This window comes from Halichoeres trimaculatus, unplaced genomic scaffold (genome assembly GCF_033239565.1).
Source record: "Halichoeres trimaculatus isolate MK-OKI-2021-1 unplaced genomic scaffold, fHalTri1.1 fHalTri1_scaffold_1, whole genome shotgun sequence".
In the NCBI taxonomy this organism is placed as follows: domain Eukaryota; kingdom Metazoa; phylum Chordata; class Actinopteri; order Labriformes; family Labridae; genus Halichoeres; species Halichoeres trimaculatus.
Window position 1 is genome coordinate 38,212,065 of NW_027437179.1, and position 18,446 is coordinate 38,230,510.

General features: G+C 39.3%; 1 protein-coding gene across 1 annotated transcript in view; it reads left to right on the plus strand.

The window, feature by feature from the left end:
• The window catches only part of LOC141790193 (plexin-A2-like), a 178,137-nt gene that overhangs the window by 147,271 nt on the left and 12,420 nt on the right, over positions 1 to 18,446 (plus strand). The window contains exons 23-30 of the mRNA XM_074669894.1: positions 234 to 300; positions 672 to 818; positions 2,877 to 3,036; positions 5,318 to 5,421; positions 10,585 to 10,681; positions 13,683 to 13,882; positions 15,772 to 15,941; positions 16,300 to 16,512. Coding sequence (XP_074525995.1) covers positions 234 to 300; positions 672 to 818; positions 2,877 to 3,036; positions 5,318 to 5,421; positions 10,585 to 10,681; positions 13,683 to 13,882; positions 15,772 to 15,941; positions 16,300 to 16,512 — 1,158 coding nt within the window. The remainder of the gene's footprint in view (positions 1 to 233; positions 301 to 671; positions 819 to 2,876; positions 3,037 to 5,317; positions 5,422 to 10,584; positions 10,682 to 13,682; positions 13,883 to 15,771; positions 15,942 to 16,299; positions 16,513 to 18,446) is intronic.

Genomic DNA, 18,446 nt, shown 5'->3' on the forward strand with positions numbered 1-18,446 from the left:
CCCAGGGTAGACCCAGGACACAATGAAGCGATTGTATCTCCCAGTTAGCCTGGAGAATCTTGGTATCCCCTCAGAGGAGCTGGTGGAAGTGGATGGGGACAGAGGTCATTGGTCTAAGATGATGACATTGCCCCTATGAACTGGACCCACATAAGCAGTGTAAAATGGATGGATTGAATTATCTTAAGGGAACAAGTTCAAATCTCATCTCTTGGATTTTTCTCTTCTTGCAGAACGGAGTCAGTGGCAGAGAAGATGCTGACGAACTGGTTCGCCTTCTTGCTGCACAAATTTCTCAAGGTAAAGTGAAATCTCCTCGCTCATCTTATCTCCCCTGGTGTCAACGTGATACACAAGGGTAATGCTTCTTAAAATATTAGCATTGATTTTCCCAAAGACTGCTGGGAATGTTTTTGTCGGAGCCGTCACTTTAAGAGTCTGATACTGATCAGCTCTGTGGACACTGTGCAGCGATAACGGTTACCTGTGGGTCAAACATACGCTAGCTTTGCAACTCAAACAGTGAGAAAGCTCTTTTTTATTATGTTTGCTGTGTCTCAAACTCTGTGCTGATGAATTCAGATCTCTCTCCTCTCCTTCTTCTTTCTAATGTCTTATTTTCCTTCCTCCCACCTTTCGCTCTAATCCTTGGGTTTCTTTCCAAAACAAAGGAGTGTGCTGGCGAGCCGCTCTTCATGCTGTTCTGTGCCATCAAACAGCAAATGGAGAAGGGACCGATAGACTCCATTACTGGAGAGGCTCGATATTCCCTCAGTGAGGACAAACTCATCCGACAGCAGATTGAGTACAAGACGCTGGTGAGTCAGAACCACATTGATGTGAGAGAAAAGAAGTGGAAAATGTTGTCTGTTTTCTTGTTTGTGTCTCTTCTGGCAAACAGCCTTGACAGATTCACAGAAATGTGGCGTGTGCACAAGACTGTGGCTGTAATTTTATGAATGCTTTGAATACCTGGAGAGTTTAACAACATGATGACAGCAGATTATTACCCTATGCCAAACGTCTGTCTTGTTAAACCCAGGGACATCAGGAAGAAGTTTCTTCAAAACAATTACTGAAAACAAGACAACACAGCTTCAGGTTCTTGTTCCATTAGGAACAAACTTGTTAGCTCATTATGGTCAATGACTGCTGATCCTTTCTTTGCAACTAGCTAGTAATCTTACTCATTCATCTCCAGCTCCTATCCAAATGCAAAATCAAATTATGCCTTAACAATTTGTTGAACTAATTATGCATCAAATCTTGCAATAAAGTTATCTTTTTTTTAATTTTTGCAAAAAATTTGAAATTCTCTTTTTTGCATTTTTTCCAATTAAATTTTTTTGAGAGATTTTGTAATTTTTTTCTATGAAATTTGTTTAATTTGTTTTGCAAATTTTAAAAGTTTTTGAATTTCTGCAAATTCTTGAAATATATTTAAATCTCATTTGAAATTCAACTTTTTCACATTTTTTTCCTGTTAAATTTTTTTTTGAAGATTTTTGCAAGAGTTTTGGCAAATTCGTCTGTTTTTTTTCCCCAAATTTATACATTTTTTAATTTCTGCAATTTTTTTTAATTTGAAATTAAAAATGTGAAAATTTTGGAAATTTTCACTTTTCTTTGAAATTGTAGAAAATTGCTGAAATAACATTATTTAAAAAAAAAAATCTCTTGCAAATTTATGATATTCTGGCAACTAAAAAAAACAATTCATAAATTATTTGAAATTCACTTTTTTTGAATCTTTGCTGATTTATTTTTTTATTGAGGTTTGGCAAATTTTTTGCAAATTTGTATGACTATTCTTAAATTTTAAAGAATTTTGAATTATTGCAAATTTTTTGAAAATAATTTTAATTTCATTTCTTGAAAAATTTGCAAATTTTGGGAAATTTTTACTATTCTCTGAAAATGTAGAAAATTGTTGAAATTACATGAAAAATTATCCTGCAAATTTATGACTCCTGGACATTAAAAAAAACAACATTTTGTAAATTTTTTTAAATCTTTGAAAACATTGTTTTTCAACTTATTATAATTCCAAAGTTTTTCAAATTTTTGAAATAATTATATTACATTTTTCCCTTTTAAAAAAATAAAATAAAATTAGCAAATTTTGTACAATTGTATAAAAAACAAAAAAAGTTTAGATCTTTATTCACTATAATTTTACTATACAGAATTTTATTTACATTTTTTTTATCTTTCTTGTGAAGATTCAGTATTTTTTTTGCTCCTGAATGACTGTAATCCAGGTAAGCTATGACAAAATTGCTCGTATGAAAGGAGGTAGGGAATATAAACTGGTTTGCTGCTATCCAGGTTACGCCTTTTCCAGGGAAGACAAACCCAATCTACATCCTGTGTTACATCAGCATGGCTCCATACTACAAGAATCTGGATGCCAGCAAAATTTGTTGACAGCGACATTTAACAGTGTCCCTGCTCTGTTGGAGTTAGTGTTATAGTGGAAGGTGATGTGATAAGGCCACCTGTAGAAAACAACATGTTTTCTTTACCTGTGCTTTAAATAAGGCCGGCTGTGTGTCTGCACAGTAAAAGTTCCCCCTCAGGCTTTAGCTGCAGAGCAGAGGCAGCCAGCGACAGGATGACACCTCTCTGATATCCATGTCCAACAGTCTGGGCGGCTGTGTCTCATTACTTGTTTAATGCTCCTGCTAGAGCTGCACAGCCACAATCTGGAGGTGTGAAATTACATTTCTGGCCCAGATCCCTCTCCACCAGGACAGTTTGGTGAGGAGCAGGTAATGAAAGGAGTTCTCTGGCAAGCAACACCTTTCTCTTACTATTGCTCCTCTCTTACTCCCCTCCCTCCTCTCCATCTCCTTCTCTCTATCCTTGATCCCCAGACGCTGAGCTGTGTGAACCCAGACAATGAGAACAGCCCAGAGATCCCTGTCAAGGTGCTCAACTGTGACACCATTACCCAGGTGAAAGAGAAGATCCTGGACGCCGTGTACAAGAACATGCCGTACTCACAGCGACCACGGGCTGCAGACATGGATCTGGGTGAGCATTTACACTGTGGAAGACTGATTTCACACCACTGATTGTCTCACTTATTCTTAGATACACAGACTTAAAATTTGCCATGGCACAGAAATTTCTGGAAACAGGACAGGAGGGAAGGAGACAGTAAAAGACGACATGTCAGGAGCAATATCACAGCTTTTTACCAAAGATGCATGACATAAACAAACAGCTTAACATGACTTTATTTGGAAAACAACCCCTCCCTGCACCTGTTTACACCCCTAACCGGCGCAACACTCACCAGCAGTGACATTAAACCTCGCTGACAGCTCACCTACTCCAAGGATTTACGCCCACACCATGTCATCTCACAGTGAATGACTCGGCCCAAATCCAGCTGACACGTACCTTCAAAAGAAGTAAATAAGACGCCTTGTAGGTAGCGGCTGATAGTGCTTTGGGTTTGTAGTTTTACACCTTAAGAAGCTTTCACAGGTCGGGGATTTGGAGAGGATCAGTTACTCCTTGTTGCTTTGGGCAGCTTAAATCCCCATGAAGACTTTGTGTCACTTGTGTTTTGTTTGCACTTGATTTAATTGTTGAGGAGGATTGTACAGGAAGCTGTAGCATTTTAGGTTCTGTGCATAAAAACCTGTAGAAAATAAAAATGTGACTTCAGCTGGTGCAGAAAGAAAAGGCGTCAAAGCCTCTTTTATGTTTGTGTTTCTTGTAAATTGGGACAAATTTGGACAAATTCAGGCGCTCTTTTTCAGAAATGCTCTAAAGTTGCTCATTAGTCACAGCATGGAGCCTCCTCTGTCAGATGAGTCTGATAGAGAGCAAGTCTTGGTCCAGAAAATGATACCATCACTCTACAAAAGCCACAGTGTCATGTTTGCAACAAATTGATGGAAGAAAAAACAGAGACCTGAACTTTGATGACAGTTTTTCCACATTCATCATATCTGAATCATCCAAATTCACACAAATTTGCAATAATTCACTGGTAATGACTTTTTCCTAAAATTCTGTGTTGCATTCAGAAATCTGCTCATCTAACTTCCTGTGGGAATTTCACTTCAAAGCTGGCAGGAAATCAGAAACTGAATCAGAAATATTTTATGGATCCCTGTGGGGAAATTGCTTTTTAGTTACACCTACTCCCTTCAAAAAGTGTTAAAAACAGAAAGTACAAAGTAGAAAATACAAAATATATGATATAAGAATGTACAAATTAGGGCTGAACGATTTTGGAAAATAATCCAATTGTGATTTTTTTGACCAATATTGCGATTTAGCGTGAGATTTTTGGGGGGGACGTTGATCCTCTACATTATTTACTCAACACAAGCAATAAACAAGTCTTTCCTGGAGGCCAGGCCTACATGTTATGATTAAATGAGATGGACTGATGCATGGTTTGATATGAAGAACCTATTTTTAACTATTACAATCACAGTAGAATATTGACTAAATGATTTAACTTCAAGCCTTGTAGACGTGTAATAAAATGATCATTAATTCCCTTATATAAAATTAGAGAAAGGAGCAAAGCACTGCAGAAAAACAGGCCTGGTATGAATAAAAATCTAAAAAAATAAATATGAATCCTTTCACCTGTTATTTTCACACAAAATAAAGAGCGGAAATGTAAATAAGACTAAATCTCTGGCTCAAGCACTGAAATATGTCAACATGTGGATTGCGCTTTTTTATAAAATGAAAAAGAAACAGTGTGTGAACATAAATACAAATATTAAATGTATAAAAATCTCACTGATCTCTCATCAGTAACAAAGCTCAAACTAAAGTGCAGAAATGCAAATAAAAACAAAGTTTTGTCTCAACCACTGAAATGTGTAAACGAATGGATTTTACTTTTAAAATGCACTTTAAAACTTTTAGTTCTTTTTAAAATTGCAGCCTTCATAGTTTAAAAATTGCATTCTAGTACCAATCATAATAAGATATAAATAATAAAAAACAAAACATACAAATATAAGAAAGTACGAAATGGCAGCATAAGTGTAACGTGAAATTAAATAAAAGTACGAACATTTACTAAGCATATGGTATGAAAAATGAGACATAAATAATGTATTATTACACAAATACTGACATTTAATATGTATATTGCACATTTTGAAAATGTCCAGACAAAGTTTGGGTGAAATTCCGGCCCTGTTGGTCACACATGCAGCTCATCTCGAAAATTTTAGGAGGTTTACAGCAATAATGTGCTCATCACTAAATACAGGAGTAAATACAGGAAAAAATGGTGTATTTCAAAAACTGACTTCGTTTTTTTCTTTTTCAGAGTGGCGTCAGGGCAGAACAGCTCGAGTGGTCCTGCAGGACGAGGACATCACCACCAAAATAGAGAGCGACTGGAAGAGACTCAACACGCTCATGCACTACCAGGTGGGTCTATGAATGTTGGAGCTAGCGCTGAAGCTAACAGTTATTGAAGATGAGGCTGGTGGAACAACAGGTGCAAGGATCTGAGAGACTGCTGATGTTTTCCTCATTCTTCAGCCAAATATCATTTTTTTTAAAACAGGTCCAGGGTGCTGAAAAACTGAGGGGAGTGTTCTTAATGTAGCAGTAGTGTGGCAAAAGGTTTTCACAGCGCTACCGGCAAAATTTCTTGGAAGCCCCAGCAGTACCTTTCACCTGTGCTGCATGTTTTGACCCACAAGAAAACTCTTTTAAATGAAATCTCTGAAACAGCACAGTGACAGCTTTTGCATCTTTAACAGCTCTGAGACACAACATTCATACTGGGCTCCTCTTCCGTGGCTCAGTGCCAGCAGCAGCACACACCCACTGCCTCCGACTGAAGCAATGTTAACACACTCACTTGCCGAGCAACCACCTGTTGCATTTAGTGCCTCCATGGGAGAAACTGGAGAGTGGTGCACCTGACTTGACATATTAGCACAAGCTAATCACAGGTATTTGACACATACCCAGTTAGCAGAAAGCTAACTCATGTCACTCATCACTTCCTGCTGCTTTCCAAGAACCGAAGATAAGTGAAAAAGCTTTATCTGTTTGGCGTTTTCTTTTGGTTTGGTTGCATTTTTCTTCCTTTACGGCTAGGTCCACTATCATAGCCTCTCAGGATAGCAATAGCTTCTTCAGCTAGCTAATATCAACACGCAAAGTCACTTCAGCACTGGGTATGCTGTGATTGGCTGAGGTAGCCACACCTATTCTCCCCCCCAAAAAAACGTCTCGACACAACCAAAACATCAACATACAGCCTGAGGAGGGGGTTGAGGCAGACACAGACACTGACACACATGTATAGAGGTCCATAGAGGAGGATTAAACAGGATTATTCCTGTAAAAGCTGCCATTCAGACTCTAATGAACGTATCAAATGTAATAGCAATGTTGATAATAAGTGTTTATATAGATATAAGTCTATAAAAGTGTGAGTTTATGTGTATACTCGTTTTGTATGTGATTGTCTAGTCATTCTGCTGTGTCTTTTTTTAAATATAGATTTGTAATACTTAGATTGTTTAAAAGGTTATCCCACCAGATTTCAGTCTGGTTCTAGGTTGAATAGTAATGATTTTATTTTTTCATTGATTTATTTTGCTGCATCTTTAAAATGAAGGGTTAACATAGAGCTTCAACAGATAGAAGGGTATACACAGAGCATGGGAACCCAATAGCAAAAGAAACAATACAACACAAAGGCAAACGATATAAACTGCGACAAAAGCGACTGAAAAAATAACAGTAACAACAATAAGAACAAGAAACAAAAGGTGTGTCTGGATGATTTGACCTCTCTTGATCTGATTTGAGGAATGCTGAAGCTTCACTGATTTCAAACCTTAGATATTTAATGCGTATAGCCACGACTGCACTCCAGAGTTAAAGATTTATTTATACACAAAAAAAGCTCAACATTTAACTTCCTGTCAACAGACCAATCATTTCGGATTTAAAGGAAGCTCAAAAAGCCATGGTGCCCCTACTCCTCCTGAAACCTTGGATCTTCCTCACTTATAAAAAATCCAATCAACCTCTTCCTCACAGGTGTCACGTTCCTCATTGTGGATGAAGGACGGAGGGGATTCATTCATTTTTACACCATTCATCCAACAACAAGTCTTTTCAGCCTTCTGGACTTCAGTGTGCTTAGTCAACCTGAACACGCGTCCGAGCGTCTTTTACAACTTTTTCTCTTCAGCTCAAAGAAAATCAAGATGACTCCACAGGTCATCGCCCTCAGATGAGTCATGCTGCACCGCCGTCACTTAGCTGTTGCACCAAAAATCAGCTTTTAGCCAACTGTTGTGCTGACAGTACTTATACCTCAGAGCAGAAAACTTACCGTTCCAGGAAAGAGACCAAAAGACGTCAAAAAAAATCTGCATTTCCTTTTTTTTTCTCCTTTAATCTCTCTTCCAGGAGGGAAAATGTTTGCTCTGTTGCTAAGCTGCATTCATATAAGCTACATTTTGAAGCGCATGCAGAACAAATATGTATGTATTTCTAAAAGCAGAGATGACCTTACCGCAGCTGCTATGAAAAGACAAAGATTTCACTTGAACTGGTTGTGAAAGAAAGTTTGCTGTTGGAGTGATACTTTAATGAGCCTCTGCTTCTTCGTTTTTCAGCAACAACACATTCAGCAGGCATATTTCCCATGTTTAAGAATGAGTTTAATCAGTAAGTAGATGTGCTTTCAGAGATTCAAGTGGCAAAAACACTCCACGCCGTGAACATACTCTCTCAAGGATCTGCTCGTCTGTTAAGCCTTGGTTGTTTTTTGTTTTTGTTTTTTTGGCAAAGGAGCATAATTTCAAACAAGCAAAATTGAGAATGAATGGTTCTTGTTATACAAGTAGCTGTTGACCCTGCTGACTGCTTGTAGAGATGGATGACACAGCTCTACCTCACTAAAGTGAAGCCAAAACTCCCCCTTTAGTCAAGATCAACTGGTAAAGTTTTTAGTTCATAGTTAATCTGCCCCGTTAACTATCTGCCTTTTCACCTTCCATTAAGTCTTGGAGCAAGATGAAAAGCAAAACGATCCACAAACATAAAAACTAAATTTCCACCAAACCAAAGTAAAAAACAACAGAAAAGAAAAAACAAAACAAAACAAGGTTTAAATTTTGGTTGTCGTATTGAGGCTTCAGCCTATCCACCAATCACAAAACACCAATTTAATTTATTGATAAAACCGGCACAGATCCCTTAAAGCAGCTTCAGTCTATAACTTACAGTTACAGGGATCAGGGGTGAACACTTGGTTATAAATTAGCACATGAGTAATTAGAAGAGAGGAGTTGGACGTTTTATATTGGTTTCACATCTTGTGAAGCGCTGTTTCCTTCCGCTTATGTATTTGCAGAAATCCAGTATGAAGTGTAAACAACAAAAACATCATGATCCAGACCACAGTTGTTTGCTTCCTTTGTTGAACACACATCATCACATTTTTTACATTTTTATTTCGAGAGACAGCTGTGACATTTCTGTATTTAGAAAAATATTTGTAAAAATTATTTTTGTCATTTTTTTGCACTTTTTAGTGATTCTTCACATAGTTTGGACACATGTTTATATATTTTATCAAGGGATGGGTACTAAATTAGGTACTTTTATAGGTACCGTATTTTCCGCACTACAAGGCGCACCTAAAAGCCTTCAATTTTCTCAAAAGCTGACAGTGCGCCTTATAATCCGATGCGCCTTATATACGGATCAACATTGATTAATCATGGCTAGAAGTAGTTGGTGAAGTAATAGCGGTGAGAACTGGTAAAGAGGAATTCCTGTAAGTGCTAACGTTAGCACACAGGCTGGCCCAGGCTTCATCTCTTGTTTATTGTTAAAGGAACACAGCGCCCCCCAAAGGTCTGGCATTTGAACTGATCTCTGGAAACAGCTTTTTTTGACGGCAGAAACTGCTTCATCTTTACAGCGCACTTTTTTTGAAAACTTGAAAATAGTCCGATAGAAAAATGTGCGGCTCCGTGTGGATGTAGTCTGTGTTTGACTGACTTATCTGACTGTTTTGTTGACATTCCCTTAAGCGCAGCTCCATCTAGTGGATGCATAACGCAACCCCAGCTACTACCTAGCTTCTACTCTATGCGCCTTATAATGCGGCGTGCCCTATACATGAAAACAGTTTTCAAATAGGCCATTCATTGAAGGTGCACCTTATACTCGGACGCGACTTATAGTGCGGAAAACACGGTACCATGTTTAGGTACCTAAATGCATCTTTGTGTCTGTGAGGGAGTGGAAGAGTAGGAGATTTTCCATGCTGGACATGAATACAGCATTGCAAGGTTAGATATTGAAGAATAAATACGTTAAATTAAAAAAATATGTATTTTAATATTAGGCAAATTAATGTTTTTTACCACATAAACACAAAAAAGTACCGAAAATTGGTACCGTTACCATATCATTTCAAATGTGAAAGGTACCGTCCCTAATTTTATCTAAGTTTGGGATAAAAGGGTTTTATTGATGTGTTGCAAAAGTTTTATGGAAAATAAAAAGACACAACAGGATGAAAACTGTAAAGATATACCCTGGCAGACTTGGTATGGTAGGTCCTAATGCAGGGATCATCACCGTGGTGACCCCTGCTTTAGGACCTACCGGGCCCCAGAACCTTCAGTGGTTCTGGGGGCCCGCAAGAACCACTGAATGTGCCTGCAAGTCATGTTCCAAAAAACTGCACTGGTTACAATGGAGCTTCTTACTACCATCATTATTCTGGCAATCATGAATAATACATGTGAAATAGTTGACATCAACCTGTGAGCAGTCTCTTCATATAGTGCTACCACTTCCACTATGATTTATGTTATTTAGAAGTGATCTGTGCAATCTTATTCAGATAGTTTTACCAAACAAGTAGCCCTCTGTACCACTCACTTCCTGTGAGGTAGCCCTTGGACTCAAAAAGGTTGGTGGCCCCTGTCCTAAAGGATTAAATTGCGGCTAGTCAGGAGTTGGAGCTCGTTATGTTTTGGCTTCACTTTAGTCGGGCTGTCATGTCATCCATCTTTCACCTGTCCATGGTGTGTCTCAGGTATGACTCATAGCAGGTGTTTCATTAAACCAGCCAAGTCACTTTAATTCACTTCAGTCTTTCTCAGTCTAAAGCTGAGGTTAATTTTCTTATTTTCCTCTATTCCAATCTAAATTTTGTGACGTCAGACTTCATTGTATATGACTACAGGTGTTGGAAAAAAAATACTAAATCCTCTGAGCACCACTAGAGATCAAGAGGTAGAAGAATTTAATAAGTCCCTGATGAATGCTACTCAGTAGGTTTTTCTCCTTTTGTTTAGCTGAGGCTTTGTGCCGCTCACCATGCTTCCTGTATTTCTGTGAGCTGGAGTATGAAAAAAGGAGAACCTTTTATAAGATTTTCCTTGAATTAAAATATGACATTCAAAACTCCTGGCTCATAATTTCACCTAAAGTCCTTCATCTGTTAAACCATGAATCACTCCTCAGATTCCTGCCTCTCTCTGACCAACAGCCGCTCAGCCTTTAAAATAACTGCCGTGTTTTACCTTTGTGTTGCAGGTGTCGGAGCGCTGTGTGGTGGCCTTGGTGCCCAAACAGATGTCCTCTTTCAACATCCCGTCCTCCGCCAGCTTCCCACGGAGCATCAGCAGATACGGTCAGTGAAACACTGTAAAAGAAAACAGATACTTTATATCTGCTCAGCACTGCTGCACCATCTGTTACTCTCATTCAGGAGTCTGGTTTAAAAGCACGTGAGCTGAAAGTCTCACGTAAATCAGCACATTAGAGATGAGAATAGGTCTAAAAACATCAAGAAGGATGAGAATCAAGAAAAAAGTCTGCCACATCTAAAACAACTCTGTTACTTCATCTATTTAGAGCTGCAAATTAAATATGTTTAATTTTTTAGTCCAACACTTTGTCGTATAAAGAGACATAAAAATGATATACTGCCATTAAGAGTAACTCAAACTCTGTTTTTGAAAATAAATCTGAATAGATTAAAACAAGTAAAGCTAAGAGGTTGTTTAAGAGAAATACAGGCTAACTTTTTTGATTTTTAAATTGGTATTGGTACTCGAAGGTACCAATATTTGGTACTTTCGTGTGTTTAAATCTCAGTTTTTTCAATTTAGCTCATTTATTCTTCAATATATATCCTTGAAATGCAGTGTTCAAGTCCAGCATGGAAAACTGCCAACCTTTTCACTCCCTCACAGTTACAAGGATGTGTTTAGGTACCTAAACATGTTACCTTTTGATTTAACAGGAATCAGTACCAAGCCAATAAAAGCAGAAATTAACCTTTTTACAGCCTGGTTCAAAAAACATCTCCTGTCTGAATCACAATTTTTACTGTCAGCATACACTGTTCAGGGGGCGATTGTTTTTTTTTCTAACTTGGCAGTTTGGAGGATACCAAGATCGTGAGCTCATCCAATCAGAGGCACAGCTCAGCTCATGTGACCAACATGTGTCCTATAGCTGTACTGAAAGCCCCTGCCACTTCCAATATGGCCATGATAGCTGATTTTCTTCAGAAGTCTGTTTCAGAAACAGACGGGTGACATCGGGGAGACTATGTTCATTAATTTTACAGTCTATGATCAGTACTTAGTACTACAGATGGAATTTGGTCGGTACCTTTAAAAGTACCTACAGTTCTACAGTTTCTTTTTTTTTAAACTTTATTTTTATTGAATTTTACAATATTTTTGAAAATAAAGCACAGACAAACAAAGACATAGGTCTGTAAAATAAAAAACAACAAGGTTAATAGACTGTGTTTACATTATTTGTATAATAAGTGGACAGGTGCCTAATACAGGACTGGTATCATCAGATTGAAAATCAGCAGGATCTATTTTTTAGCAACGAACATAATACACAAAATCACTGCCAACATGCCCTGCACTCACCGGGGGAGCCAATACACTTCAAGGGCATAGGTCTTCAAATTTTTTTGCATGTACATTCACACACACACACACACACACACACACACACACACACACACACACACACACACACACACATACATAGATTATATTCTGTATGTATTTAGATACATACATATTCATTCACACACACACACACACACACACACATACACATATACACACATATACATAAGTTCTACAGTTTCATTTAGCAGATGCTTTTGTCCAAAGCGATGCACAATACATGCACAAATTTAGACAGAAGGAAAAACCTAGTTAGTGTGACAAAGTGCTGCTTAAATGTAGAATAATCTAGCTAACTAACCACAATCAATTGCTGCAACAATATACTTCAGCCGTCAACAGCATTCAGTAATTTGTGCTTACAATTTACTAAGAGCTGGATCTGAGACCTTCTGACTCATTCTACCCCTGAGGACAAAGAGGAGAAGGGTCAGATTAAGTTCCTAAGTGTTCCCTGAACAGATGAGTCTTCAGACATCTCTTAAAGTAGAAAGGGACTCTGAGGAGACACAACAGAGGAGAAGAGTCTGGCTAGAGATTTGGAGCCACGCTGGGCTGGGAGCACCAGGCTCTGTCATAAGCAGAACGTTGTGGGTGAGAAAGAGTGTAGACCTGGATGAGGGACCCCAGGTAGGCAGGTAGGAAGTGGACCTCTCCTTTGTGTGTCGGATCACAGACTTCCATGATGTAGGCTTTTTTATTCCCATGCCCACCCAAATTCCTTCCTGAATTCCAGGACAAAGGTTTTCAAGTTAAAATATATTTTGTAGTTGATATGAAGCCAACTTTTTATTGAGAATTATTAAAAAAAACTTCAGTAATTTTTTGACATATTGACATAAAACAATATGCTAGAATAACAAATTAGCAAAATCACATACGCAGTCTGCTGGGGGGCAGTATAAAACACAAGGATGACATGTGACTGGACAAACTGGTGGGGTCGTGGTGGAGAGATGTACACAGAAGAAAGTAAAGAGTCAGCCAAACACCTGAATTTCTCTTTGTTGATTGATAAAATTCATTCTATTCTGTTCTTCAGATTATAGATATGATCAGGGGATTCAGTCTGAGTCTCTAAGATCAAACAGAGACTTTGTTTTGATTGAAGCTTAACAAATTTATTAGACCACCTGTGGAGAGAGTATGCAGTATGTGGTCTCATTGAGAGCACCAGCAGTCTGAATTAGGTTGATAAGATCAAGTTCCTCTTTAAAAAAATGGGTAATAAGCTGGAAAATCTGAGCATTGACAGAAAAAAAAAAGTGAATTTCGGGATCGAGCCGGACAGGAACAGGGCTCTGGTTTCAAATCACATCCCTGAAACTGCAGCTCGCTGACGTTTTCTATTTCATCTGAAGAGTTTCTTTCATTAAAAACATGACAGATGTGATATCAAACATGATGACAACAAGAGCAGAAAACACAAAACACACAGAGGGGCAAAAAAAGCAGCACCAGAGCCTGAATAGAGACCCGCTCTTATTGAATGAAAGCACGTCCAAAGCATTACTATGGCAACCGATGAAATAATGACAGTGTTTCACAGTCCAAACACACACACACACACACACGCACAACCTGCTCATAAAGACGGGCGTCTGACAAACTGATCATCAGAGGAGATACTCTCTTTTCAAACCTGCCTGTCTCACATTGACGTTCTCTTTGTGTCTGTTATTAAACATCAAGGTGTGGACGTTCCCTTCCGCTCCACTCCCACCAGCCCCGACAGCCCGCACTCCAGAGTGCCCATGCTGACCCCGGACTTGGAGAGTGGGGTCAAAGTGTGGCACCTGGTGAAGAACCACGACCACGGGGACCAGAAAGAGGGCGAGCGTGGGAGCAAGATGGTATCAGAGATCTACCTGACGAGGCTGCTCGCCACAAAGGTGCAAACATGACGTGTGCTGGAGGAGAAAAGTGTCGCTTTAGAAATACGACTTGAATAAGAATGATACAAAAAAAAACTTCCAACCAGGGCTTGACATTGACGTTAACGCTTTTGCTCATCAGCCACTGAGGCTAGTGGTTTCCCAGAGTAACTAGCCACTCAGAATTTTCACTAGCCACAATTTTGTTGTTGGATAATTATGTTTAATGTGATAAAAGCCAATGATGACATGGTAAAGTTTACTTGAACTAAATTTACAACCTTTTTAAATGTAAATGACCCCTGAGCACACTCAAATCAAGACCACATAAATTTTTAAAGCCACAGGTCATTATCAGGTAGTCAGTTTTGAAACGGTTGTGTGTAAGGTTGTGCTCCTTTAAAGGAAAGGAAGAGTTTATAGTATTACATTTTATAAAAGTTGTGAAGGTAGAAGATTAATTGAAAACATAAAAACTAAACTGAAAAAAACTAGCAAGAAACACTTTCTGCTTAAATATTCATTTACTATAGTAACTTTAAGTAGTATCAGTCAGAAAATGTGTCATGAAGAAGAAAACAACAGATATAAGTCACACTGGACCATAAGTTTCATTTATTTAGAATGATTTGGTTTGTATACAGTATTTCCAGACTGAACTTTTTACATACTTTTACACACTTTGATAAGTGTTTGTATATTAGGAGCTTTAAATATTGTTCCAACGCACCTCAGTTTTTCTTCGCGACAACTACGTGTCCCCTCCTCCTCCTCCCCTCCCCTGCTTTACTGTGAGTGTTGCCAATAAGAACAGTGCAGTGAGAGCTTAATGAGCTCCATCATATAAACGTCTTTACATTAAAAAATTACAGGAGTTTTGACTCTAGTTTGTGACTTAAAAATGCTATGAGTAGGATCTGTTTTAATTGTACACCCTCGCCACCTTGTGGCCCGGAGTCTCCACACACTGTTGTAAATTACTTATCGTGAGGCGGGTGTTCATTTTGGAATTAAATGGAGATGAGATTGAAACAAATTTTCTTTGTTCAAGACAACTTTTTACTGGATACAACGCGCAGAGGTAAGGTATTTATCAGAACAGTTGGGTAGCGCTACGGTTTGAAACGTGACATCAAGCAGGCTATATGTAGAGCTATCGGCAGCCTGGTGCTCTGACGTATCTGTAAGCTAACGTGACAACAAGTAAACACTGTCAGTTTCTAAGTAGTTTAGTAGCCATCTTTGTTTAACGGAACTGGCAGCCCGGTGTTCTAAGACATGTCTGTAATGTGTAACGTTAGTGAATCCAGGTCATGTCCTGCCAGTCATCTACCAATCAGAGCTAACGTAACCTCATTCTTCATTTTAGTGATAGACTCTCAAGTTTGAACAGACCACTGCAGAATAACTACTGTAATTAGCCTTTAGCTCGTGCTCTATCTCTCTCCTGTTTCTCTTTCTTCTGCTCTTTTGTCCTTTTTCTGTCTGACAGTTAGGCTCCAGTGTCCACCATCACAACAAAATTAATCTCAGAAATTGTTTTTAGCAGAGAAAAACACAGATCTCTCTTCTCACTACTAAACTTCGTCAGCAAAAGACTTATCGAGTGGACCAATGAGCGAACACTGTGTACAGGCAGTGCTCATGGGAGTTGTAGTGTAGTAGTCTCATATTGCATTAGCTTTAGTTTTTCAGATGCCGTTTCAGAAAACTTCAATGAAATAATTCAACCTGCCAAAGTGGCTGGTAGGAGTGGCAGTGTTACTCGCCACTGCTGAAATCTACCTGCATTTGGTGGGTTGGTGCGTGTTAATGTCAAGCCCTTCTTCCAACAACAAGAAAAAGTGTTTTCATTAATTCCCCAACAGAATCTCCCCCCTGCTTAAACTCTGACTCTCTTCTCTCAGGGCACGCTGCAGAAGTTTGTGGACGACCTCTTCGAGACTCTGTTCAGCACCGTGTGTCGGGGCACCGCTCTGCCTCTGGCTATCAAATACATGTTTGACTTCCTGGATGAGCAGGCGGACAGACACGGCATCCACGACACGGATGTTCGACACACCTGGAAGAGTAACTGGTGAGAAAGTCTGCAACAAATCTGAGGGCAGAGTTTGAGATTATAAAAACAGTCATTCTTCAATTCCAGTGGAAGTTTGTGAATTATTCAAGCATTAAAAGCCTCGTCTTTGTTTTCCTCTTCTCTTTGAAGAACTTCTTAACTTTGATATTTTTCCTTAATCTGTAACTCGCCTGTTTAAACTCAGAATAACATCTTGTTATGATCTTTCAAACTCCAGCTGCTTCGTGCTCTCAAAACTAAAGTCAATTTAAAAAGTCAATATGGAGAGATCTAAAGAAAAGTAAAACACTCTTTAAGTCATTTGCACGAAACTCTAAAAATCTTTGTGTCTCTGTTCCCTTATCCGTGTCTGCAGCCTTCCCCTGCGCTTCTGGGTGAATGTGATCAAGAATCCTCAGTTTGTGTTCGACATCCATAAAAGCAGCATCACAGACGCCTGTCTGTCCGTGGTCGCCCAAACCTTTATGGACTCCTGCTCCACCTCCGAGCATCGCCTGGGCAAAGACTCACCGTCCACCAAACTACTCTACGCCAAGGACATACCACACTACAAGAGCTGGGTAGAAAGGTGTGTATGAGGGTTGTTGAATTCTTCGAAAAGTTAAATCTGATATCTCTCTTGAGTTTGAAATAAGATTAGCTTTGCTTTGTCACAGGTTTTTAGTGAGGTGGGGGCTGGCCACGCTGCCTTTGTTTAGGAGTTAAATGAAGCTTATAATCATGTGTATTAATGGTTAAAGCTGCACTGATGTGAAGAAGTGGAAAACTTCTCATAGAATAGAATAGAATAGAATAGAAAATACTTTATTTATCCCCGAGGGGAAATTCAGGAGTCACCGCAGCATTTAAGAAAACAAAAGTAAGAAAGAGTATAGAAAGTGCAAAAAAAGTCCATAAGAAATTAGATGACGACATCCCGTCCACCACTCGTCCACCACTCTCCAGTCCAGCCAGCCTCCACCTCCACAGGGTCCAGGACTGAGCCTCCCCAGCAGTCTGTTCAGTCTCTGTCTCCTGGATCCTGTCTGCTCACAGCAGGCGAAGCTCCTCCGATGTGTCGCGGCGTCCGATGTCAGCTCCGTCAGCCACGTCCGTGAACAGCACGATGCCGCTGGATTAGCACAGCTAGCTCATCCATCCCCCGGAGCGAGATCCCACGTTCCCAACAACGATGGATGGAAGGACAGGTCCACGTCGTCACCTCCCAGCTCACATCCGAGAACCAGCACGTCGTCCTCACCTCCTCCTCCTCAGCTCGAGGGAAATCATCAAGCCCTACACTAGTTAGCATTGACATGCTACAGGCTGCTAACAGCTAATTTCGCATGTAAACAATGCAGCCATGGTTACACGTAGGATCTCCAGACAAACACAGGAGAAAAGTAGTAAAAGATACCGCCGAAGCCACAAAAAGTTTGGTGTCCGTGACCGACAACGAACCACACAAAGTGATGATCCACTCCAAACACAAAGACGACGAAAAAGAGACGAAAAAAACACGAGAAACGGACAAAGACGAGAGAGCTGCTGCAACAGGCAGCTACCCGGGTAGCGCCTAGCAACCGTTAAGTTTTTTCAGCCGTTATTGAGTCTGTTCTTCAACATTTAACCTTGAAAATGACAGGTATGGTGGTTAACTGTAAGCATACCCCAAAACAAATGCATGTCCTTATGACAGTGACGCAGAACGTTCACATGCACGCAGCGGTCAAACTAAGGTGGTAACTCGATCGCAAAATCAAAGTGGGGGATCTAGTCTTGTATGTGTACATGCAGAAAAGAGAATCAGACTTCTGGCTTCATCCCGGCCCAATAGGGGGCACTGCGTCTTTTCTGTTACATGAAGCTGTGTGGGTATAGGACTAGTTTTGGTTCCCTTGATGAAGAAGAATTCTAACGACTATGGCTGAGATGGATGCAGCTGTAGCTCTTTATGTTTTTTACATACTCTGCGTATTAATTACATAACATGGTGTTTGCTGTGTTGGCAGCAGCCGTATCTAGCATGGTCATCTATAGGGCTGGGACGATATGCAATTCTCAGGATTTGATTCTATTTCAATTTTTTTTCTTCAGTATTTACAATTTTTAACACCAGACTATGTGAAAAAGTTAAATGATAATAATGTCTGCAGACTATATCAGGAGCCATATTTTCCCATAAAATACACATCACGTGAGTCAGAGAGAAACATTTCACCCTCTGCTAGAGAAAAGTGGGAACTTTTTTACAATCCAGTTTATAAACAAATACTGAAATAAAGAATTTGAATTAAAAAAAAGATATTTTGACAAAGAATCCCAATTTTGATACTATCAGCAAAAGATCCTGATACATCAAGTTTCAATTTTTTGTCCCAACCCCTAGTTATCTACTTCCTGTTCAGGGTGAAATTTGCTAACGCTGAGGTAGTAATGGCTACCAAATTAGGTACTTGTATAGGTACTGACTGAATCAAGGCAGGTACCATGTTTAGGTACCTAAACCCATCCGTGTGACTG